The 27,585-nt window shown below is 35.1% G+C and overlaps 1 protein-coding gene across 2 annotated transcripts in view; it reads right to left on the bottom strand.

The window, feature by feature from the left end:
- The window catches only part of SLC26A7 (solute carrier family 26 member 7), a 143,967-nt gene that overhangs the window by 88,802 nt on the left and 27,580 nt on the right, over nucleotides 1-27,585 (bottom strand). For both annotated transcript variants that reach the window (XM_015145681.3, XM_015145682.3), the window contains exons 3-4: nucleotides 15,291-15,401; nucleotides 9,136-9,308 (exon numbers count right to left, since the gene is read on the bottom strand). In XM_015145681.3, the coding sequence (XP_015001167.2) occupies nucleotides 9,136-9,308; nucleotides 15,291-15,401 (284 nt within the window). The remainder of the gene's footprint in view (nucleotides 1-9,135; nucleotides 9,309-15,290; nucleotides 15,402-27,585) is intronic.

The raw sequence follows: 27,585 nt of genomic DNA, 5'->3' as shown, positions 1-27,585 counted from the left end.
CTTAACATTGGGGATTATAATCCAACATGAGATGTGGGTGACAACACAGAGCCAAACTATATCAGTCAGTTTACCTTCAGTATCTCTATCTGTATAATAGGGAATTATTCCTAAATAATTTTTCCTAAAATGTTAATGAGGATTGAATATATGAATACATGTAGTAAGCTTAGAACAGAGCTTGTCAAATACTAGGCTAATAAATATAATTATTTTTGTACATGAGGAAAGTTTTTTATAATTTTAAGAATGTTATAATTCTAACTTGATTAAGTTTATTACTTCTTAGCTTTGCCAGATACAAACACAGGTGGAAAGATTTAGATTAAACAGAGTAATGACTTTCTGCTGTAATGGCTGTAAAACAGTGAAACATCATCAAAAGAGATTTCAGATTGTCCTCCTCCTGCATTACAAAAGAATGAAATTGATGATGTTTCTGAGAAGAGTAAGTATGATGTGTTGAATAGGCAGGATAAACTAGTTTTAGATCCTGCATCCCTTCTATACTCCTGATCCTCTTATTTAAAACATGCAAGAAAATGTTTAGCACAACACCAAAAGTAATTGAAGAATCTCCTATTTAGTTTACAGTTGTCTTTTTATCATCCTTGAAGGAGTAAGACCATGTGTCTCCAGAATGCACTAGTATCATAATACAAGGCTTTGTCACTAAACATCACACCTTGTGTCACCCCACACTTTTACAATTGTTGAATATATGTTTATGACACAAACATATATAACTTACCTAAAAGATAACCAAACCACTACAGTATCATTATTCTAGTGAAGGCAGCCTACAGTAATGAACACACCTTTCTCAGTGCAAGAAAAATCAAAAAGACAAACTAGATTTCCCCATGGCAGAAATCTTGTCCTATGGCTCCTTCAGAAAAGTAGAGCTTGAGACAATTTCCAGAGGTGAATGGTCAAGGGACAATCCCAGACCCCTCTCAGCTCCTGGAAAAACAAATATGCAAATTGCTCATCACAGGGAATAATAAAAGCTGCAGGGAAAGGGGAACAATGGTTTTTAAAGTGCATTGGCTTTTATTATGTGTTTGTGTCCCCAGTAGAAATGCTTATGGATATTGGCACTTTAAAAGGTTCCACCTTGTCCTGAAATTAACATTTCATTATTGTGAGTGTGCAAGCAATTCCTTTCTTAGCTGCTACTGTTTTTACTGTTTTTAGCTAGAAAAATTTTCTTTTCTGTGTAAAGTAGTACTAATAGTACAAAACTGCATCAGTTCCACTAAAAGACTTTCTTATGAGACAATGTGCCTTAGAAATAGATGGTAGAACTGGAAACAATAAGATTATCACACCAGTCAATTCAGTCACTGCATTATCAACTGTCAGAAATTGCATGAGTTCTAATCACAAGAGTTCCTACTGTTACAAAACCATGGCAATAAATCTACAATATAAACAGCAATTGAAGTTTTGCTGAGTGAAAGAAACCAGACCAAAAAAAAAAAAAAAGAGAGAGAGAGAGAGGGGGGAAGGGACAGTAAATGCATCTTTGTAAAATTCTAGAAAATGCAAACTAACTCATAGTGACAAAAAGTAGATCAGTGGGTTGCTGTTGGGTGAGAAAGGGAGTTAATGGAATGGGACTACAAAGGTCAAGAAAAAAATTGTAAAATTACAGATATTTTTATTGTCTTGATGATAGGTTCATGAATATATACATATGTCAAAACATCACATTGAACATTCTAAATATGTAGAATTGATCGCATGGCAATTACACCTCAATAACACTGTTTTTAAAAGGTCCACACTCTAACGTACAACACAGAAACTATCACATTACATTATTGTTGTATAAGTGCACTTTGTTTATATTAGCAATAAAAATCAAATGGTAACAGAGAAGAGACAGAAAGTATTTATTTTGTCTGATGACCAATGAGTAAGAGACATTGGATGATCTTATGTTTATGACACAAACATTTATAGCTCACCTAAAAGATAATTAAACCACTACAATACCATTATTCTAGTTAAGGCAGCCTACAGTAATGAACATACCTTTCTCAGTCAGTACAAGAGAAAGATCAAAAAGGCAAAAAGTGAATAATCATAATCAACAAGGAAGAACCTAATAGCTATATACTGATCTTTACACTCTGATAATCAGGGCTATATCTTTTTTCTCAAGTGCTCATGAAACACTCACAAAAAAAAATGAAAAAAAAATGATCGTACATTAGGTTACAAGGAAAACATTAGTAAATTAGGTAACATAAACTATTATAAACAGTACTCCCTGACTGCAATGAAATAACACTATAAATTATTGACAAAACTGAAAAGCAAAAAGCCTCACCCACCTAAAATTAAAATCTCTTCTCCTAATTTTTGGGTAAAGGAGGAAATACAAACTGAAATCGCAGAATTTTTATTCCTAAAAAATATTGAAGCAAAATACCATATATATGAAAATCAACAGAATACATTTCAAACAATTAGCATAGAGAAATTCAGAGCACTAAATGCTTTTATCAATAAAAATGAAAAAAATAAAACAAATAAATTGAATTCCTAGATGGAAAAAGTAGAAAAAGAGCAACAACCAAACAATAAAATAATGGTAAATGGAAGGAAATCATAAAGATAAAAGCAGAGATAGAAATGGGAAAAAAGTTGACCTACTATTTTGAAATCCTGGTTTTCTTTAAAAAGTAACAAAATAGAAAAACCACTAGCTACCTGGATCAAGAACAAAGGAAAAAGCACAAATATAAAAATAGAAAATATCAAAGGGTAAAACATTGAAACAATTTTTTTAAATTACAACAGATGAAAGACCTACATGTAAATAAATTTGAAAAGTTAGAAAAAAATATAATTTTCCAATAAAATAAAGATTTCCAATTCTGGTTGTTTTAGAACTAGGCTGCTTAAACTGACCAATTTTTGTAGAAAAAACTGGAGAAGATCATCAAGAAATTATCTTACAAAAGAGCACCAGGCAACAGATTATTTTAAAGAGGAATTCTACAAAACCTCCAGTACTAGATATTCCAAAAGTGCTATACATGCTTAAAAGCATTGAGAAAGGACATTAAGAAGAAAGTAAAACATTGAGACTTAGACCTGATAAAGAAAGAAAGAAAAGAAAACTACAAGAAAGAAAACTACAGACCAGTACCACTAAAGAAAAATGATGCAAAATACTAAAGAAGAAAATTAATAAAATGAATCCAACACCACATTAAGAATAAAATAGACCGTGACCAGCTGGAATTTATTCTTGCAATTTAAAGTTGTTTCAATATTAGGGATCCCATTAATATAATAAATAATAGTTTAGAGAGAATAAAAGTAAGATTATTTCTATAGATGCTGAAAAAGCTTCAGCAATAGTCAACATTTTTTCTAGTTTCTATTAAAAGCACAAAAATAGAACAGACTTTATAATTTCTTAACATGACGAAACATATAAACTTTATTCGTGAGGACTGCATTATAATTTGTGGAGATGTTAACGGCATTGTAAGTAAACTCATGAAAGGGCAAGAATGCCCACTACTTTCACAATTATCTAACTTTATAATAGAGGTTGCAAAACCCAAAACAATTGGATTAGAGAAATCATCAGTCATATGATTTTGTAAGGAAGTAAAAATACCTCTTAAAAAAATTCTAGCAAATTAATGAACAATAAAACTAATTCAAATGCTGAAAGAATTCAGTAAGATATGAGGATACAAATTTAACACACAAAAATCAATAGCTTTCAAAGACAGGAACAATAGCCAGCCAGAGGACATAATGGTAAAGAAAACTCCACTTACAATAGCAACAAAGAAGTTTAAATACGTGGGAATAAATTTGACAAAAATGTGCAAAACCTGTAGGAGGAAAATTTTAAAACACTCTGAAAAACACAAAATTAGATTTGAACAAAATGAAAAGCATCCTCTGTTCTAGGACAGGACAAATCAACATCATAAAGATGTCAGTTTAAGACAATCCCAATAAAAGTATCAGCAAGTTTCTTTTTATACAGCGATGCAAGTTTGTGCTAAAATTCATAAGGAAAACAAACATGCAAGAATAGCCAAGAAGACACACAAAAATTGAAAATACAAAGGTTGACTAGTCCTACCCTACATTAAACCATTCTATAAAGTCTCTGCAAAACAGGGTGCTACTTTCACAAGAATAGACTTAAAGACAGTAGAATAGCAAAGAAAGTCCCAAAATTGATATAAGTACATATGGAAATGACAATGGTGGCATCTTAAGTGATGAAGGTAAAGATGGACTTTTTAATAAACGTTGCTGGCACAACTAGGCAGCAACTTAGAAAAAAATAAAATTACATCCGTATCACACACCATTCACAAGCATAAACTCCACAATGATCGGGAATCTATATATACAAAGAAAAAAAGAACTTAAATCATGGAAGTCTAGAAAAAAAATATGGATGATTTTCTCCGTAAACTCAGTGTCGAAAAAAGCTAACACTGACTCAAAATAATGGGCAATAAAAGAAACGACTGATAAATTTGACTACATAATTTTTTAATTTGCATAGTAAAATGAAGTCAAAGTACAACTGCCAAATTAGAAGGAAATACTTGCAACATCTGTCACAGAAAAAGGGCTAACATGAGACAGATATAAATAGACAATTCACAAAATTAGCACAAAATGATGTTAAACATATGAAAAGATGTTGAACCTCACTCATAATTAAAGAAATTCAAACTACTTTGAATACTACTTTTCACCTGCTTGACTAAATTTGAAAAGGCTGAGAACACATTCTGTTGGTAAGTCTGAGGCACTCTCATACACTGCTGTGGAAATGTAAACTGACACAACCCCTTTGAAAGGGATTTTAACAATGTCTAACAAAACTGTATTTGTTTTTGTTTTGAATTTACCTTTTGACCCAGTAATCTCATTCTAGGAATTCACCTTGAAGAGATGTTCCTAACAAAATGAAAATCCAGATATATACCTACATAACAGTAATAGGGAAGGGAAGTGACAGTTCTGAGTGTGCCTTTTTTTTTACAGTCCCATCTTGCTATAATAATAATTAAAATTAACAAATGTCAGACTCAGTTTATATTTTAAAATCATTAAATTATTACCTAGCATTATGTTTGCTATTTCTTGGTTTTCAGATTCCTGAATAGATCATTCATTTTTTTAATTATTATTATTATACTTTAAGTTCTAGGGTACATGTGTATAACATGCAGGTTTGTTACATATGTATACTTGTGCCATGTTGGTGTGCTGCACCCATCAACTCGTCAGCACCCATCAACTCGTCATTTACATCAGGTATAACTCCCAATGCAATCCCTCCCCCCTCCCCACTCCCTGTGATAGGCCCCGGTGTGTGATGTTCCCCTTCCTGAGTCCAAGTGATCTCATTGTTCAGTTCCCACCTATGAGTGAGAACATGCGGTGTTTGGTTTTCTGTTCTTGCGATAGTTTGCTGAGAATGATGGTTTCCAGCTGCATCCAAGTCCCTACAAAGGACACAAACTCATCCTTTTTTATGACTGCATAGTATTCCATGGTGTATATGTGCCACATTTGCTTAATCCAGTCTGTCACTGATGGACGTTTGGGTTGATTCCAAGTCTTTGCTATTGTGAATAGTGCCGCAATAAACATATGTGTGCATGTGTCTTTATAGCAGCATGATTTATAATCCTTTGGGTATATACCCAGTAATGGGATGGCTGCGTCATATGGTCCTTCTAGTTCTAGATCCTTGAGGAATCGCCATACTGTTTTCCATAATGGTTGAACGAGTTTACAATCCCACCAACAGTGTAAAAGTGTTCCTATTTCTCCACATCCTCTCCAGTACCTGTTGTTTCCTGACTTTTTAATGATCGCCATTCTAACTGGTGTGAATGGGAGAAAATTTTTGCAATCTACTCATCTGACAAAGGGCTAATATCCAGAACCTACAAAGAACTCAAACAAATTTACAAGAAAAAAACAACCCCATCAAAAAGTGGGCAAAGGATATTAACAGACATTTCTCAAAAGAAGACATTCATACAGCCAACAGACACATGAAAAAATGCTCATCATCACTGGCCATCAGAGAAATGCAAATCAAAACCACAATGAGATACCAGATCATTCATTTTTTAATTCAACAAGTTTTCTGAGAATCTACCATGTAGAGTTCTATGCTAGGTATAATGATAACTTTAAAATGCATTAAGATAGTATTAATACCCTCAAGAACTTTGTTCTTTAAATAATGTCTTACATAGAAAACAAACTAAAATATTATAGACTTACAAAACATTGGAGGAAAAGCAAAAAAAAAGGCAAAGAGCAAACTAAAATTAAAAATTTTATATAATGAAGACAGTTTGCTATAAGTATACATTTTAGTTTCACTCCAATTCCTTTATTGTTCTATGCTATTCTTTCTTCTAAAAAATGCGTAAATTAAAATTAAAGAGATAGATATACTAGAATCATTAAAATAATGTTAAAGAATATAAGTCAAGTAAAGAAGTAGAGAAAGGGTTGTGTGTGGGGAAAATTAGACAAATACAAGCTACACTTTATGGGGAGAAACTTACCTGTCAGTTACAAGAAGAGAAAGCAAAAAAAAAAAAAAAAAAAAAAAAAAAAAAAAAACCACACACCCAATAAGTCACAGAGCCCTTATTATGTAATAACAGAAAGCAGATTAGTTCATCAATTGAATGTGTTGCCAGACACCAAAGCCCGTCCAGAACTTACTTCTATAACTTCCTGTAATACAAGAAGCAATAAATATCTTTATGGTGTAAGCCTCCAGTAGGAGGGTTCTCTGTTCCTTGCAGCTGAGAGCATTTCTAACTGTGAATCAGATCAGACATGATTGTTCAGACACTGTAACAATATAATCTTATTAACCTAAATAATTCTGTCAGCTGGATCTTCAGAGGGAAAAAAATCAACCTGAAACCAAATAATATGCAAGCAAAATCAAAACAATACACAAATAAATAAAACAAGGCAAACACACACTTCATATGTTTGTAGAAACTGGATACTTTGATTCAGTGGATTTCAAATCTGATGTAATAAAAGGAAAAATGACTGATCAGCTAAATCCCAAAGATGCAGAACTCTTGAAGTTTCTAGTTGACAATGGAAAGATGAGTTTGGAGGTCAAATAAAGTCCAGCCATCTGCTTAAAATTTGGCTAAAACGTAAGTCACATATCCAAGATCAGAGCTACAGAGGAAGAAAAGCAGATGTTTGATGAAGTTATAAGAGAAAATATGCAACTCTCTGAATCTGATTTTACGTGTAATAAAAGGCCATGAAAACAATATTATTTTTATTATCTTTAATAATATTCTACTTTGCTCTTACAATTCTAGGGAGTTTCCTTTGGGAAAATGAGACATATACTTTTTATGTTAGAATCCTGGCTTTGACTTTTAGATGTTATCATTTTAAGTCATAATCCAAATATACTAGATAATAACAGAATACCTGATGATTGTTTCAAACTTTCAGAAGATGGTTAAAATGAGACTAAGTAGAAGGTTGCTGGGTCTTACTGCTAATTATGTATACTCTTAGATTTTTACTATACTAACATATACCTAAAACTAGTACTACACTATTAAATAACCTAAAACTACTTGTTTCATGCTTTGTAGAGTAAGAGAATATACAACTCTAGTAAAAACCATAAATTCAAAGAGAAATATGAGTGAAAAAATAGAGGGACAGAAAAGAGACACAATATTATCTTTGCAATGTTAATACAAAGATTTTTTTATTTTAAATGAATAGAAATTAAGGAAAACATATGCAAAATCCAAGGCAATGTATCCATGTTTGATCTACCAGTTCACAGGGCTGATTATTTCTAAGATGGAGATAGATGACAGATCTCAGAGAACCTCATACAGGCCAGGCAAGGAGGAAAAACCACTAAGCCTACCTGTGCAAGCCTCAGAATAGGTTGACATCATCCATGGTTGGAAAAATAAACCGAAAGTTACAGGGTACCCAAGCAACTAGTTTTTATTTTATGATAGCTCAGATACAAGCCATAGAAAATACTGATTGGTCTACCAGTCTGGTCAGTCTCCTAGGCAAATGAGCTGCCATTCAAATGGTTGGTCTGTTTCTCTCAAGCACTATGAAGACATGAGTTCTTATCCTCATTTCATTTTACATCCTTAATTCCTTTGGCCTTTTCATATAGCTAGAAGGCAATGTAACTCTAAGAATTTTAATGCTTCCTTTCTTCTAGGTCACATGTTTTCTCTTACCATCTAATTCCAGCCAGTCATCAACTGTTTTTCTCCCTTCTTGGTATTTACAAGATCTTTGACCTTGTAAATAATGTTACAGTGTAAAATAGAGTCTCCCAACCCAAAACACAGCCACCCAAGAAGTTTATGCACATGTAATTCAGTTGACCATGAGAGAGTAAGCGAAAATGTCTATCAAACAGGCAATTCCATATCTAATATTCAGTGCCTGTCTACATTTATTTTATAGTCACCTCTGGGCTTTCTAATTTTGACGACTGATTAGAAACATCAAATTACATATTCCGATAGTTTGAAGAAATAGACTGTAGCAATCTTGGCAGCAACATGATGCTGGTGGTATAGATCTGAGTCCAGTGACCTCAGATCAGCAAACATATGACATAAACCAAGTACCATTTGTTACTGTGGAGGCAACAACATCATAAAATCTGAAAACTGGAAAGGACACTAGAGATCTGGTGACATCTCCTTCCCATTGCAGGAATTTTTCCTATAACCTTCCCTTATAGTGATGACCTAGTCACTATGTGGACACAGGGACTGCCTCATTTCCTTACAAGGAAGCTCATTTCATTTTCTAAAACATTTTTTAGAAAGTTCATTCTTAAAAGACCAAAAACTGTTCCTGTGTAACTTCAATTTATTGATTCTAGTTCATTCATTCAACCAGCATTTATACAGTAATGACTCTAAACAGCATTTCCATCATGATAAAACACATCAGGCCTTTATCCATCTGGAAAGACAAATTCATGAACAAGAATAAAAATAAAACACCAATTGCCTTCCCTTTGCCGCTGTGTCCCTTTCTTTGTGCTCAAGTGTCAGTATCACTTACCTGAATCACACCTCCCAAGAAGGAAACTGCTACAGCAACGTGGATCCTTTGCATTTCAAAGTCGGATAAGCCCAGCACGCTTGTGTTACTCGGTGTGGTGAGATTCTGGATGTTCTGAGGGACAATCCGTTCCACGGCATTGGCTGATATCAAAGATGTCAAGGCAAAGGTGCCTGAAACCAAGTGATGTGGGGAATCTTCTGTTAGTAATTCGGTTAAAAGACTCAATAAAAATTGTGGGATTCTGTCATTAAAGTTGAAGCTACATTGTGAAACCAAACAAATCTGTTAGAAACACTTTCCTCTCCTCTGTGCCCTTGCTTCTCCACTCTTCACCTCTCTCCATGGATGAAATAGAAACTTACCTCCACATATGCTTATTCATTCAACCTACAGCCACTCATCTGTTTGCTATTCTCACCTGGCTCAGACATTTTTCCACCTCTCTGCAGACTGGCATAAAGAACGTCCTGGGACAGGAAATAAGATGACAGCCTGGATTTAAATTCAACTCTCAATTTACAAATAATGTAACCTAAAGCACATTACACTGGATATAAATGGTCTCATCCATAAAGTGGGAGTACTAATACCTACATTTCAGGGTCTAAGGGGAGTATAAATGAGATGATAGGTATGAAAACCTCAGTAAATTCAGCCTTTTCCCTGAAATGTTTGCTTCTTCATTCTACCTGTGCAAATCCTACTTGTTTTTCAAGGTCTGGCTCAAATCCCATATATAATAAGGATTCATCCCAGATCTTTCCAACTAGGCTTAATCTTTCCACCCTCTGTGGTCTCATAGCAGAGCATATTTTTATTATCGTGTAACAACATATTGTGGCCCATAAAATAATTAAATATACCATTTCTGTCTACTGTTTTTAGATTAGGCTTGGTGGTATTCCCCAAGAATTGCCATGGCCTTGCACATGTATGGGACGATTTTCAGTGTGTTCCCCTGTTCCTGCCAAGAGTTCTGAACCCTTCATCTTGGCACATCATGCCTGAGAATGCAGCCTTGTGAACATGGAAATGCTGATTCTCTCAAAGAGGGGTTGGCGAATTTGGGTTATAGAAATAAACTGCAGCATTGTGCAAACATTTACTCTCATTACTTCAAGATCTTACTTTGCTTCAGGTCATAAGTGAGACTTCGTGAAAAGGGCCTGTTCAACATGTAGACATCCCAACACAAACCATGCACAAAACAGCATAAGGCAAGTGAGACATGAGTCAAACAGAAACAGGTCTCATTGGAAATTCAACACAGCCAATCCTTGGTTTTACTAGATAAGAGAGGCGGTACCTGCTATGGATTCAGAAAAACACGATGATTGTGGCCTCCAAAAAACTTGGCCTAAAATCCCAGAACTGTCACCTCAATCTTTTTGTCTATTAACAGCATTTCTCACCCAATGGGATTGTTATGAGGCTTAAATAATGTAATATAGCACATATCACAGAAGATGACATGTAGTTAACCCCTGATAAATGGTAGCTATTCATATAATTATTAATAAGACTAAAGTCAGCATGCTCTGTTATGGTCTATATTGTATGCTTTTCTCTGTTCCATAGAGTTGGTGGTACATAAATACAGACAACAGATTGAATAACATTCTCTTAATGAGATAAGTCATTCTCAATAAATCATCAATAAATCATGACCACTGTCCTTATCATAGAGTACTAAATGAAGAGTACATCAAGAAACTAATGTAATACACCTGATTTTTAGAAATAAGATTCTAGCACCCAGGATGGGAAATACCAAGTAGAGAACATTCACCATAGAATCTGGTCTTGATAGGACATATTTCTGAGGGTATGTTACAACACGATGCTCCAGAGATCAAATCAGATACTTCTGAGAGTAAAGGAGTTTGTCTTTTGGTGTTTAAATCTCCTAGAGCACAGAGCAAAATGTTTTGTACAAAAGCCACTGAACAAATGACTACAGAATTTTTTAAAAACATATAGACGAGTTAATTTTTTATTTTAGACCTGTTTTTCCTGGGATTTGGAGGAAGATGGGAGGGAATCAAATGGTAAAAGAGAAAGCCATCTAAAAGGCTTTGTTAGGTGAACAAAAGGAAGTTTCATCTGTGTGTGAGTCAATTTCAAGAACACCTCCAGACAGAGGACTTGCCAGCAATGGGTACAGCAATGGCGAGGACATGTCCACACCAGTATGGACATGGGAGTACTGCCTCTTCAGCAAGGATAATGCTTTGCTGTTTCTGAGGTAGTGAAGGACAATCAAGGGAAGTGGGACTGCCAGTGAATATGTGTGGCTGTTGTGGATGACATTCTATATTATCTATATACAGGTCTCCCCTTTGTCTTTGTCTCCTCCCTACTAATTCTCTATTCTTGCCTCATTTGCTCAACTTTTTACCCTGGTTAGGCTTTCAGCCTATTAGTGGTATCCTCATATACCACTACTTCTACCTGATAGCTCAATAGTACTGTGGGTCACAGGGTCTCATAGGAAGTGACTATGAGCCCTAGAGTTAAACAGACCCAAGTTCGAATCCCAGTTCTACTTAATATGAACCTGTGATCCTGGTCAAGTTACCCAACCTCTCTCAGCTTCCTTATTTGTAAAATGATGATAAAATAGCTAGTTACAAAATTTTGGTAGAGAATAAATGAGATTTTGTATTTTAAAAAACACTACCCCAAGTCTTATCATACTGTAATCCATCAGTAAACAACTGTTTATTTTTTTCTTCTGAAAAGTACCTTATACAGTCTTCACAATAGCCTCTCTAAATTGTTAAACTTTGCTCTTTAAATAAATTTCCCTAATTTAGTAAGATTATCCTACCAATTGTCACATATTGGTTCTGTACAGTAATGCTGTTTCCATTGGATTAATATCCAGATTTTTGACTCTTGTGTATTTATTCCAATATATCTTCTTTGCAAGCCACAAAAAGTAATCAATGGATTTATTCCTTTTTTTAAAAAAAAACATTTTACATTAAAATAAGAAAGTTCACATTGTTGAGCAAAACATCATGTTTCACATCTTTATACTCTGATTTTATGAATAGTTTACTTTTAAAGATGTCTTTAACATAATTTATTATTGTATTTAGTAAGTCAGCATTGCATTCCAGCCACCTAAATTGAAGGCAAAATCCCAAATAAAGCGATTCTTCTTCAAGAAAGTGACATCAATATCTTAATAATACTGTGGAAGTGGGATGCATATGCATCAAAATTAAATTATTTAAAAGAGAAGTATATTCTGTATATTAATTTGCAGGAACTTATTGGTGACACTCAGTCCATATGTCCAAGATTTAAAGGAACGTTAAAAAATAATTAGTTTCTCTATTTTCCCTGATGTATATATGTTGCAAAATAAGGGAAAATTATCATTTATTTTTTAGTGACCCAAAGAATCCTAAATACTGGGATAAAAAACAAACAAGAAGGTCTAACTGGCTGTCTTTGGTGAAGTACAAATGCGGAAATAAAATGTCTTTAGCATTATTGTGTCGTAGCCCATTCGACTTAACAGAAGGGAAATCAGAATTAGTCTCTGGCTTTAATGTTGAATGACTACAGTTAAGGCTGTAAATTTTGTATATTTTGAAATGCATATTATTTATCAAGTAGACCATAAGATTCTGATAGCTGTTCATAATTTGTTAAATACAGACTCTTATGTAAATGGTAATTTCAAAATAATGCATGAAATATCTATAAAATGTTTACACTGATTTCTTAGGACATAGAACATTTTGTGTAAGTGTGTATTTAAGTATGTTCAAATTGTGTATTTTTGTTTTCTTAAAGCAATTACATTGTATTGGACAAACTTGTTTTGCCTTTTTCTTTTATCTTGGGTTTCACAGAGAAAATGTTTTTACAGGTCAGTATTAAAACAATATTTTTTATTGCTAAGAATATATATATTTAAATGTTTTCAAAAATGAAAACAAATTGTTAGGAAATTAGGGAACAAGATAATTGAAAAAATAGGCTTTAATAATTTATAATTAATTATTGTGCTTTTCTCTTTTTTGCACCAATACAAAAGAAAAGCTTATTCTTGAACAGTGGGTTGTAAAGTTAAAAGCTTGTGCTTTAGATTTGGTCACACCTGGGTTGTAATCCATGCACCTGTGACTTTTAATCTGTGATCTCACAGAAACTTTCTGAATTTTAGTGTTTTCTTTTCATCTGCAATGTAAAGGTAATAATCTCTATTTAAAAGGCTTCTGCTAGAACAAAACAAAATAACATATGTAAAGGTCTTAATGAAGCACCTAATAAATAGAACATCCATGGCTCTCAAACTTAAATATATCTACATACATGAATATGCATAAACATATAAATACATATATATACTATAATATGTTACCTACAGATTACATGTATAAACAAAACAGAGACATTATGAAAATGCTGATTCTGATTCGGTAGGCCTGGCATAGAAATAAAGGCTTTGCACTTTTAACAAGCTCCCACATAATGCTGAACCTACTGGTTCATGAGCCACACTTTAGGCAGCAATGTTGTAAGTGATTGATAAATGTTGGTCCTTCCCTCATAACAAAATTAACTGATCTAAAAAGCCAAATCTACATAAATAAAATGTTATGTTAACAGAAAATATATGTATCAATGTGGTAGGCAGAATTATGACCTCTCAAATATGTTCACATCTTAATCCCCAGAACCTCTGAATGTGTTATGCCATATGGTAAGAGAGAATTAACATTGCAGATAAAATTAAAGTTGCTAAGCAGCTAATCTTAATATAAGAAGAGTATCCTGGATTATGCAGGTGTGCCCAATGTAATCACAAGGGTCCTTTGAACATGGAAAATGAAGGCAAAAAGTCAGAGTCAAAGAAAATTTGAAGATGCAATACTGCTGGCTTTGAAGATGGTTGAACGGTCCATGAGCCAAACAATGCAGGGAGCCTCTAGAAACTAGAAAAGTCAAGAAAATGGATTGCCCTTGAGCCCCCAAGAAAGAAACGCAGCTCTGCTGACCCCTTAGTTTTAATCCTGTGAATATCATTTCAGTCTTCCAAGCTCCAAACTGTAGAATAATACCTGTATTTTGTTTTAAAGACCAAACTTACAGTAATTTGTTACAGCAGCAACAGGAAACTGATACAGTCCATAATGCAAATTGACCATTGAAGAAATGGTCACGAAATGTTATCACTCAGAGGCTGAGATCACATAATCCCCAAATAAATAGAAATGTCTCTATAGATATTTCTAGTTAAAATTATTTTATGATTTCCTAAGTAGTTAAGACTAAGATACCATTTTGTAATAGTAATAGCTAACTTTATTAAATCTTATTATATATCAAGTACTAAATTAGACACTGTATATCAATTATCTAGTCCTTACTATAATCATTAGAATTTGGAAGGTAATTTTACTATCAAGAAAGCTGCAATGGAGCTTAAATTTTTGCCTAAGACCATGTAAATAGCAAACAACAAATAAGGCATGTACCCAGGTTTATCTAATACCAAATCACCATTCATATTTTATTTGGTAATATAGAGGTAGGTAAGGTAAGAGTTACACCAAGTAAACAGCATTGCATAAACTAGCCTGGAATAAACCTAAACTATCATCATTTAGTCCACATATCAAATACATGTAAAATATTTTTAACTGTTTTTTGAGTAGCTAAATTTTTCTCTCATTTCATTGTAAATTCATAACATTTCTCTTCTTATTTTTATTTTTATTTATTTATTTTTTTGAGACAGAGTCTTACTCTGTCACTCAGCCTGGAGTGCAGTGGCGCTATCTCGGTTCACTGTGACCTCTGCCTCCTAAGTTCAAGCGGTTCTCCTGCCTCAGCCTCCCGAGTAGCTGGGACTACAGGCGCGTACTACCATGCCTCATTTCCCTTCTTTTGTGGAATCTTTGCAACTCAAAAATGCAAAGACTCCTTAGCAATAACCTTGACTATACAGTAATATAGCAATAAACCACAGAGCATATTGACTATCTGATGTGTGGAGAGTAAATATCTTGCTCTAATATTTGCTGAGGTTTTCAGCAGTAATGTTAACACTACTAAGGAGATATAATCAGTAATAATCACTAAGTCTCTTTTGTGAGTAATATTAGAAGCATAAACATAGGAATTATTACCTGTGGCAACATGACGTCCCATTCCAAATATGGCATAAATTATGGCAGGAAACAGAGACCCATATAAACCAAACACTGGGTGCACAGATGAGAGAACAGCAAAGGCCAATCCTGTGAAGAAGACTAGGGTAATTAGAACCAGCTTATAACCCCAAGACACAGTCTGTTACACAATAGAATAGGTGTTAGTTTACTTATAGACAAAATGAATCATACTTTATTCTACTTGCTCAACAAGAGACTAGCATTATTGCCCTAAATAAAAGAAAATTCCCTCCTTAATTCATTTTTGTAATTGCAAAAACCATTATTTTTGGACGAATGCTTTTTCCTTTGATTGCAGAGATGTCTACCAAAAAAAAAAAAAAAAACCGGGGTTCAGAGTGTCTTCCTGTTAAATGGTAGGTTTGACAGTAACATTGTAAAATATCTCCAGGCACATTAAAATTTTAGAAGTATTTCACATATATAATTTTATTTGCACAATAGCATCTGTAAGATAGGCAAGACTAGAAGCTTTACTCCTGACAGATGAGAAGCCTGAAATGGAATGGGAACTAGGGCTGGAAAAAATGGATGCATACTCAACATTGGCTGGTTGGCCAGATGCACAGCCAGCCTGGGACTGTGTGTCACAGAGGTAGGGCTGATGCACAAACTCATGTGCTTCCCAACTAACTGGACCTTGGCTTATATTTCAGGTACAGTGTCTGAGTGGAAAAAGAAATACACTTTTCTTATTCAAGGAGTAAGAAATAATTCACAACTGTTCATTTTTATTCCTTGTAGATACTATTGCCTACAGAGTTGTTATGAAACATGCACATAGAAAATGTTCTTAGACATGTCTTAATGACCACTGATGGTTTAAATGTGACCAAAATATCTATGAGTATGGGTTCATAAAATTATCTGGATTGTGGCTGGTCCTTGGAACAACAAATTCATTCAAATGTTTCAGTTAAATTGGGCATAAAGGACTTTACATATTACAAAGGCACTCGAGAATGGAGGAGGCATTAGATTCCGGAGTCTCTGATATGAGGCCAGGTAATTATTCACACCATAAAGCCTGGCTGATTCTAATATCAACAATTTTTACTGTTGAACTTTTACCATTTTTAAATTAAATGAAATCCCCTTCTTAATAAGCTCCGTAGTTATCTTTCAGATATTTTTCAAGCAGTAGAAGCCATTTTTGCTGCATTTAAAATATATGAAAAGTCAACTAATGACCACTCCTTTCTTCTTTTTAAAAACCATCTGGGTTGCTTGTTTGCTGGTAATGTATTCCTATAGGCTGGTGAAAATATGATAAAAGTGATTATAGAAGAGTCAGTGGCAGAGGCTGTTCTAGAATTTCATAAAGGCACAGTGAGAAGTAGAAAGGATGGTGTTAAGGGGCAGGTCTTGAAGATATGTTAGCATTGGCAGGCTAAATATTCCCCATCTCTACCAAGAAGCACCTTTTGGCATTTTTAGTGCAAGCAACTTTGTAAAATATACTATTTACATCAGCCATATGAAAAGCTAGAAAACAACTTTTTCTCATCCATTTTTCAGAATAAGTTACCTGATAAAAAGTTATCTATTAAGAGACATAAATGCAGAGTGTTCCTGAGTAACAAAAAAAATGTAGCCCACATTTTACAAGATCACACAGATCGACTAAATCAGTGGTGGGGAAGAAAGGCATATTGAGCTAAAGCTCCTGGATTAATCATATGGTCGCTACATTCTGATAACTGTGGTCAATACTGACAGGATCAAAATTGTTCAGAGGTAGACCCATTTGGCTGCTCTGCTTGCAACCGGTAGATGTAACATAAAGCTGGAAGCGGCTGGATCCTCTCATCTTACCCTGTGAATAGCGTGAATAGCTACCTCCTGTTTATCTGCCTACCTTATCACAATAACACTCATCTCTCTCCGTGTTTACCCCAAATAAAATCCATAACAAACTTAGTTTAAAAACTGGATTTTCCCAGATCTCATGTTTCTGTCAAATTAAAATGGGAATAATCATGTAAAATATATTTAATTTTTCAACGATCCCTAGACCTGTAAATTAAATACAAAATATCATGTCAGGAGATTCTACTAGAACAACATCCAAGACCAGAAATCATGTAGACATTTCTTTTATCTCGTATTGCACAGATATTGAGCTTTTACTTTAAACAACAATATCATTCACCTTGAATGTAAATCCTCTTCTCTGTTAATGTGTCAATGAACAATGGCCAAAACACAGGAGGAATGAACTAATTCAGATATACAGTACTGTAAAACATCAAGTATCCTTTCCACAAATAAGAACCTCAAGGCCCAAGACCATCCCCCACAGAAGTACCTCAAAAAAAGGAGAGAGAGCTGGATAAAGTTTCCTTTTTCTGATTCGTTTATTATGCTGGTTCATGATATAAACTGGATACATAGTCTCTCTCATACATGCACATGTGCACACACATACACACACACTCACACAAGCTAAAATATGTTAAGTGCCCCCAAAATAGTGAATATCTTAATAAGTCAGTAACAAATTAGCAGAATTATCTCTACTTTCTCTGTAATGAAACATGGCATTCAATTCAAATAAGAGCAAAAATACAACTCTCTAATGCTATTATTTTGGGGAAAAATACTGCAAATGCTGACAGACACTTTTGTAACATAATTTAATTTAGATAAGAGCAAAAGCAACAAAAACAAAAGTATCAAGGAATAGACACAGTGTTAGGCTAAATTGTCACAAAAGAGGATGGCTGAGGGGATGGATGAAATCTGTAGATGGCTGATTATTTTTAGAGGGACAATTATTTAATGGTAATGTAAGGCTGATACAGTCACAAAAGGATGGTCACGAGAAGACTTTGAAATATGTAATTTTTAGGAAAACATACTTTGTAGGTATGATAATGGTTATAGGAGAAGAGATTCTAGATTCCCATATCAAAATCACCAGTAGTCTCAGGGTTTGTGAACACTACCAATCTTTAAAGAAGCCCTTTGTGTGAAGCTGAACATTTGCCACCAGTATGCCTTGTCCCTCCAACCCACGCTGTGCTGAGATTGGCTTCCCTAGGCACAGTGCCTGACCCCAGACCAAGAGGGACCATGAAAGCAGGTAGGTAGCCCAATCTCCGGCTCTGCTCCTATTACAATCTTTTGACTGAGATCACTAGAAAGTAACTCAATCACTAGTGATGAGAAAGGGAACTATTTATCACAGAGAAGATTTCTATATTAAGATTTAGATTTTTATTTCAGTTTCAGACTAGTTTATTTATATTTACATGACATTATAGCAAGTGTTCAGAAAACCAAAGAAACACACATGGAGTTTAGAAGTTGAGTAATGTATCCAAAGTTACAAATTGGTGCTAGAATTACACATAGAAAAGCCCTCTGTTAGATACTCTATGTTTTGTTGGCCTAGCAGCCTTACCTTTTTATTGTAAGGTCAGACAGCTAGGACTTAGAAGCACTAGTTTTGTTCCCCTCAGATATGAATAAAAAACCAACAATATTTTATAGACTATAGCCATTGTATGGAGCTTCAAATATGACCCAGAAAATTAGAGCTAACGCAACTCAGTGGGGCAGCTCTTACAGTAGAATTTACTGCCCTGGAAATGTTGTCCTCTTCATAAAGCACATTCGAGTGCTGTTATGGGTTGAATTGTGTTCCCCTAAAATTTACATGTTGAACTCCTAACCATCATTACCTCAGAATGTGATCTTACTTGGAAAAAGGTCATATCTTACATAATTAGTTAAGATGAACTCATCATGGAATAGGGTAGGACCCTAATGCAATATGACTGGTGTCCCTATAAAAGAAGACCAAGTGAAGAGACATGCAAGCACACAGGAAGAACATCATGTGACAATCAAGGCATGTGAATGCCATGTGAAGATGAAGTCACGTGAATGCCACGTGAACGCCACGTGTAGATGAAGGCAAGTGAATGCCACGTGATGATGAAGGCATGTGAATGCCACATGAAGATGAAGACATGTGAAGGCCATGTGAAGATGAAGGCATGTGAAGGCCACATGATGATGAAGGCAAGTGAATGCCACGTGACAATGAAGGTATGTGAAGGCCATGTGAAGATGAAGGCATGTGAAGGCCACATGATGATGAAGGCAAGTGAATGCCACGTGACAATGAAGGTATGTGACTGCCACATGACGATGAAGGCATGTGAAGGCCATGTGAAGATGAAGGCAAGTGAATGCCATGTGAAGATGAAGGCGTGTGAATGTCACGTGATGACGAAGGCGTGTGAACACCATGTGATGATGAAGTCGTGTGAATGCCACGTGAAAATGAAGGCTTGTGAACATGATGTGAAGATTGAGGTGCTGTTTCCAGATGCAAAAGAATATGAAAGCTTGCCAGCAAACCACCAGAAGCTAGAGAAGATGCATGGAACAGATTCTCCCTTCACGGCCTTTGGAAGAAACCAAACCTGTCGACTCCTTAATTTTGGGCTTCTAGCCTCAAGAATAACTTCCTGTGATGGAAGACACCCTGTTTGTGGTACTTTATTATGATCACCCTACACACCCTACACAACTAATTTAGGTGACAATGTTTAGAGGGAGACAGAAAGCAAGAGGTCATTTGATGCTGGAGAGTTCAACCTTACTTTCTGCACAGGATCAAATCACTTGTTCCTAATAAATATTAAATAATATTGCAACTTTTGTACTTCTAATTCATAATCCCTGAATCTCTATAATTTCATTTAAATTTTGTATTAGGAATCATCAAAAGTAGCACCCAAGAAATTTAGTTTCTAAAGAAGGCTATGAGGTTATGTTGCTAAAGGTAAAGATAGTCTTTTAAGGAACTGCTTGCTTAATACTCAGATGTAAGAGTTAAAGTTTCATCCAATCTCTGCTATACATGGTACCACCATTAGAAATTGTGTTCACAGGATTCTCAAGGCAATATTCTCAGGACTCAGTATCTATAACTTTAAGGAGATTGAGTCTGTTCACTGTCTAAAAACAAATGTGAATAAAGATAGGCCAATCATATTTGGAACTGTGGTTAGTTTTTTAAAGCTTTGTAGAATTAAGTTTCCACAAAAAGAAACACACTTTAATTGTTTCATTAGTCTCTCCTATTTCTGGTACACAAGAAAGAAAATATTTGCAAAATAACAAGATGACTGACTAGGCTGACTAGCTTACGTAAAACCCTAAAGGCTCCTGCCCTCTACTCGCAGTCTGCTTCTAACCAGAGTTGCTGTTAGGGTGTTCACTGCATTTTTGGGGAATAAGAAAACAGTGCCTCTTCCCAGATGATCTAATTCACCTTGTTTGTGACCAATGACTGAGAAACTACCACTCAGAAAAACAATGGTAAATTTCCCCGATCTTCTCCAAAAATGGAAAACTAAGTATCTTCTACAAAAATGGAAAACTTTTAGTTTGGCTAGTTTCTATCTATATGTATCTATCTATATACATATATACATATATTTCTCAAAATCATGTTAAAAGACTGTATTCATTTTTTTAAGTTGCCAAACCAAAACCAAGCAATGCTTTTTAGTTAATTCTAAATGTTGGACTCACGGATGGATTACTGCATTTGGCAATGGTAGAAAAGAAACTCTAGGATTTGAGAAATTTATTTTAAAAGCAAAGCCAAAATTCTTGTCCTAATAAGTCTTACCACTTGATAATTCATAGTATTATCCAAATAACACCACCTCAGTAAAGATATTTCATATGAATAAAAGCCAGTCAATGACAAAGGTTAAGTATTTCTTATAAATACCTGAGAGTTGGGAGTGGAGATGGCAGAGTGATGTCTTGAATATTGAGCTTCAGAGGTATTTTTGCTTGCATTTAAAAACTTAAGCCTAGAATGGCTAAGGAGAAAAGCACTTTAAAGTTCTCATTCCAAAGAATAAAGGCTAAGTACCAATAATTTCCATAAGAGAAAGAGTAAGAGTTACGAATTTGGAGAAAATACCAATAAGAAGACCCAAAGAAAAGAAATGAAAGATTAAATCCTGTGCTACATTCATTGATCACCAAGTTAAGGTCCTGATGAGTAGCCTTTTCAATGAAAATGAAAGGGCGTCTTTTATGAACAAGAGAAATGGAAAAGAAGGTGAACCTGAGGCACTTTTCTAGGTAACAATTAGAAAATAGGAATAGCTACCTCAGGAAATGTGAAGACATCGTACGAGTTCTGTTCTTCCTCTCCCTATCCCTCTCTCCCTTCCCCATTGTTTGCTTCCTCCCTCTCTCCCTTCCTGGACTTCTCCCCTTCTCTTTCTGTATTTTTAAATTTATCTCATATATTCTCTGGCTCTGAAAAAGGTGGTGGAAATATCTTGAATCCCTTAACACTAGGAGAGTGGATAGATAAAAATCTTGAGTCAGATACCCTTCTTCTAAAATTTGAGTTTCGCTTACACAAAAATTCTAGAATGTTTTTAACTCACATTTATGGTTTCATGGAAGCATGAATGATTTTTAAAAATTTTTTTGCTACTAAAAATAACTAAACAATAAAGGGGGAATGAATGACTGGATCCCAAGTAGTCTTACAAAAAGGAGCAATGCTTACGCTGAGCGCTGAATGAGGAGTAACAGATGAACAAAAAAGCATGAGGAGTAGATGCCTGAGAAGGAGATAAATTTAGGTAGAAGAAATGTGTTCAAAAGCACAGTATTCTGAAAATGTTTGTTTAGCTCACCTGGGATGTAAAGCCATTTGGTATGCTCAGCAAAAGGGACGCATGTGACAAAGTGCCAGGAGATGAAATTCGATGGTAAAGAGTCTTCAGTATTAAGTGGTAAGAACTCACCTGAGATTCGGGGTGATAGGAGCTGGAACCTACAAGACCCTCTGTTTCCTCCAACTTCCTCTGTGTTGTAACACAACAATCAGGTTAGAATTGGCAAGGCCAGGAAGGAGCATCTGAGGTCAAAGTTGATGCCACAATCACAAGCGCTTAGCTGCATTCTCTTTGGTGCCAGAGGAAATCCAACACACCTAATGACAGAGGAAAGAGCCTGTGCCTCCTCAAGAGCTGAGCAAAATCTAGAATTTTGCCACTGATTGGGGAGAAAGGAGGAGGATTTTGGCCAGCAAAAGCATAGAAGTTTCCTAAGAGAACTGCTGTCTCATCAGCCTGCTGTGGCCTGGGAGGGGTCATTCCATCCTGTGGCTCTAGAGAAGAACTGCAGCAGCACGTAGAACTTCCATAGTCAGAGAAGCCTTGTACTCAATCCTAGAAATATCTTCTCAAACCTCAGCTGATTGGCCTCTGCCCACAAAGACAGAATCTGCATTCCCTTGAACAGCTTCTTATTCATTCCTGCTTGAGAGAGCCTAATGGCCAGGTTGATGTAGGTGCTGAGAGAACACATACCCTGATTAGAACTAACTTAAGTGGTTGGTTCTTTTTTGGTTCTCAAAATAACCAAAGGTAGGAGAACAAATTGAATCTAAGAGTGACTACACATGAATGAAAAATGATGGCCTCAGATAGCTGAGAAGCTGAAAAAAGTAATCATGTGCAAATTTTACCTCAATAAGTGTGACTAAAAAAATAAGAACTCCCAAAGAGATATCAGCTAGCAAATACCAGCAAAAGATGTACAACTTTCCAATATAAAACATCAATAAACAGCTGAAAAGGTATGCTTAATATTCTGAAAAGCAAAATACTACTATCATTGTGGCTGGAGAGATGCAGTCTCTGATTAGGCCAGAGTCACTTCCTATCCCTCATGGCAGATAATGTTGGCTTATAGGAACCAATGGCCCGAGAGTGGGAGGGGGATGATTCTCCAAGGTACCAGAAGAAGAAAAAACAGATGTAGGTAAGAAACACCTCCACATACATATATACCTTGATCCAGTGGCTTCGGAAACTGTCTCATATCCTGTAAGAATGCATACCTAATATTGTGAATTTAAAATAGTTTTTGTACTGGTTGAACGTGAAAATACAGGCAGCCTTTTGTATTTGCCGGCAATTGGTTCCAGGACACCCCGGGACACCAAAATCTGCAGATTTTCAAGTCACTTATAGAAAATGGCATATTATAGCCAGCCCTCCATATTCCGGGGTTTTGATGCTTATGGATATGGAGGGCTGACTGTAATCTCAATGCCTGTATCAATATAAAGATCTTTAGACACACTTCTGCACAAATGTACCATGGAATATTATACAGCTCTTTAAAAGGCTAAGAACTACATCCATTAACTGGGAGACATGTCCATTATACGTGGTTGCACATGAAAAAAAAAAAGTCTCAGACTTATGTTTTGTATGATACTCTTATGTAAAAATCTAAAAAGAGGGCTACTGGTGTTTTTTTATATATCTTTGAATCTTTATCACTTTGTAAAATGATTCATAAAACCTATGCAATTTAAACATTTTTGATTAAGACTTTTTAAAGCAATCTGAATATTATCCTGAATTTTAAGGAAGCTATTAGGGAATTTTTTTCTAATGGGAGAAACTGTGATAAGGTTTACTTTTAGGTGGTCACTACAGAAGTTATATGGAAGAAATACGAGACTGACAGAAAGAGCAGTTAGGAAACTACTACAGATATTCAGGTTGTGGCAGTGAAGAAAGGGACAGCATTTCCCAAAGAAATATAGCTCATCATATATAAATAGGTGTCACACACACATATTTTAAAAACTAATCAGTTTCACTGCCTGAGGCTTGAGCACAGAACACTTTCTTTCTGGAATACGCCACAGGGCCAAAGGTGACTGACTGGATCTAAAGTACTGAATTAGGTTATGTGAAGAGATAGATGAAAAGAAGGAAAAATAAACTGATGGGAATTGCTAGATGCAGAGAAAAAAAGTAGGGGAAAAGAGCATAAAGGAAGCCATGGCCAAGAATCTGTGGTAATTCCACTGAAATGGCACTCCTGGCAAATAACAGAAATGTCCTTTGAATTTGACAAGAGACAGACTAATGGTGGCCTTGGAAAGAGTGCTTCCTGGGGAATAGAGGATGTGGGGAACAAGGAGGAGCAAATGGATCTTGCTGGAAGGAGAAGAGGCAGAAAATACAAATTTATCTTTTAAAAGTACCGTTTGGAAGAGGAGAGAAAGGCTTTGTGCTAAACAGGGACATGAGATCAAGAAAAGTTGAGTTTGTTTTCTTACAAGTTTTGAGATAGGAGAAACTTGGGCCAAGGGGCAGATCCAGGTTTTGTGAGTCCTAAATCTTACATATGTTGGGAGGCTTCCACAGGAAAGATAAAATTGCACATAGAATTAGTTACCTTCCACATAAAATGTGAAACTATAAAACAACTAGAAGAAAATATTGTGGAAAACCTCCATGACATTGGTCTGGGCACTGATTTATTTTTTATATGATGCCAAAAGCCCAGGCAACAAAAGAAAAAATAGACTAATGGGATTACATCAAACTAAAAAGCTGCACAGCAAAGGAAAAGAGTGAAGAGACAACCTACAGAATAGGATAAAATACTTGCCAACCATACATTCAATGAGAGGTTAATATCCAAAATATGTAAGGAACTCAAACAACTCAAGAGCAAGAAAATAAGTAACCTGATTTTTTAAATGGGCAAAAGACCTGAATAGAAGTGTCTCAGAAGAAGACATACAAAGGGCCAATAGGTATACTAAAATAAAAAATAACAACACTAATCATTAGGGAAATACAAATTAAAATCACAATGTGATATAACCTCACCTCAGTTAGAATGGCTATTACCAAAAAGACAAAAGGTAAGTGTTGATGAGGATATGAAGAAAAGGAAAGCCATGTATACTGTTGGTGGTAATGTAAATTAGTATAGTCATTACGGAAAACAGTATGGAGGTTCCTCAAAAAATTAAAAATAGAACTTCCATATGAATCAGCAATTCCACTACTGGGCATATATCCAAAGAAAAGGAAATCAGTATATCAAAAATATACCTGCACTCCCACATTCATTGCAGCACTATTCACAATAGCCAAGATAGGGAATCAACCTAAGTGTCCATCAAAGGATAACTGGATTTTTTTTAATGTGGTATATATATATACACACTATGAAATACTGTTAAGCATTAAAATAAGGGGATCCTATCATTTGTGACATTGTAGATGAATTTGAAGTACATATTAAATGAAATAAGCCAGGCAGAGAAGGACAATTACCACCTAATCTTACTTATACAGGGAATCTAAAGAAGCTTAACTAATAGAAAGAGTGAAATGATAGTTACCAGAAGCTGACGGGGGTCGGGGTTTGGAGGAGAATTGGAGATATGTTGGTCAAAAAGCAAAAAATTTCAGTTAGGAGAAATAAGTTCAAAAGACCTATGTACACCACGGTGACTATAGTTAATAACAATATATTGCATACTTGAAAATTGCTAAGAGAACAGATTTTAAGTGTTCTCACAACAAAAAAGTGTGAGATAATGTATGTGTTAATTAGCTTGATTTAGTCATTTCATAATGCATACATATATCAAAACATCATGTTGTACTTCATAAGCATATATAATTTTTGTCAATTAAAAAATAATAAAATTCATTAAAAAGGCAAATATTCATTTAGAATGAGAAATCACACCAAATTATAAATTATAAGAAGCTGACAAATTCCATGATCCAGAAAAAAAATAATATCTTTGTATTAATTTCATGATATACTTCTATAATACTTTTACTCTATGATACCTCTGTATATATATCTAGTATATACTTCTATATATTATGATTTTAGACTGTGTAGTCTTTGAACACTTCTACATATGACTATGATTTGTGTAATATTTTCTATAGAGAGAATAAAAAGATAATTTTGGCTTTCCTCTTGTTTGTCAGACATCTCTTATGCGTCAATTCAAATGTTCTTGGCCTCACCTGTCTCTTGTAGCTCTGCAAGAGCTCTGTCTGACTTCCTGTGATGCAATCTGACGGGTCCTTTTTTTTCTAGAGCCCTGGGGCTTCCCTGTTGACACCTGCTCTGGGATTCTGTTAATGCCCAGACTCATACATACCAACTCAGAGGAGCACCCAAGGAATAAAACTTTGAGCAATAAGAGAGTGAGCTGGAGAATAAATGTTTCCACTTCCCCTCTCCTCCTGCCACTGAAAGATGGTCTAGAAGTGACATTGATAGCTTTGTGGGGGGCATGGTTCCAATGATATAGCAGTCAGCCACTGTCGGAGGTAGTCAGCTCTGTAACAAGCATCCTCTCATCTCTCCCTCCTGGTCCCTAGCTCCTGCCCCCTTGGTTTACACTCCCTAATGATATGTGGTAGCAGCACATAAACCCTGACTCAGTCACTAATTTGGGGGAGAATAAGCCTAAGATAGCACTGTTTATTTAAGTTTGTTTTTTAACATTGATACATTAAAATATTTTATTTTAGTTTTGTACCAAGTTAATAATATCATGTGAAGTTTAAACTATAAAATTGAAAAAGCCTCCATTAAAATTCTTAATAGCTGTAAAGTTTTAGGGAATTTTAAGTTTTCTTGTACAGAAACATAAATACTTGAATTGCAGACATTAACAAGTTTATTGACAATGTTCTTGTTATAGGGCCATATTATGAGTTCTATTTTATGTCTATCAATGTCAGTATTTTGTGGCAACTTTTTCTTAGCCAGATTGTAAACATATTGCAGCCACTTTGATGCCACTGGACATAAGATGTGTGACCCAAATGAGGTTGAGTTGGTAAGAGACATTGTTCTCAATTTATGTTAGAATATCTTACTTCTAAAATTTTACAAAAATATATGAGCATGAAAAAACATTGACTTTGAAAGGAGCATATGCAAACTGGGATGCAGTATTGAACAGGGCAGATAATTAGCATGCAAATAGCAGTTTTATATGTGAATTACCAAAGGCAGTGGGAGAATGATTAGCCTCCACTTGAGAGAGATGTCCAAGAGATAATGCCTTTGTATCAGAGGGTCAGGTTTTAAGAAAGACAAACAGGTGGAGAGAATATTTTGTGAACATTTTGAAAGTGTGCAGTTTATTCCCAAAGAAAGAGGGGTTCCTGAGGGTGCATTGGTAAAGGCTGGCAATGAAGAAATCACTGGAAGTCCAAACCAGGGAGAAGGACACACATCACAGTATTAGAAGGAAAGCAAAGGAAAAGAGGGCTCATTGAGAAAGGACTTGATTCCATGTCAAGAATTCTAAGGATGACAGGAACCAGAGGCATGCATGTGTGTTGAAATGCAAAATACATGAAACATACCATTAATTTGTTTCTTCTTACCATTT

Source organism: Macaca mulatta, chromosome 8, assembly GCF_049350105.2.
Source record: "Macaca mulatta isolate MMU2019108-1 chromosome 8, T2T-MMU8v2.0, whole genome shotgun sequence".
In the NCBI taxonomy this organism is placed as follows: Eukaryota; Metazoa; Chordata; class Mammalia; order Primates; family Cercopithecidae; genus Macaca; species Macaca mulatta.
Note: the sequence above shows the minus strand (reverse complement) of the source record. Positions and strands in the feature narration are given on the sequence as shown.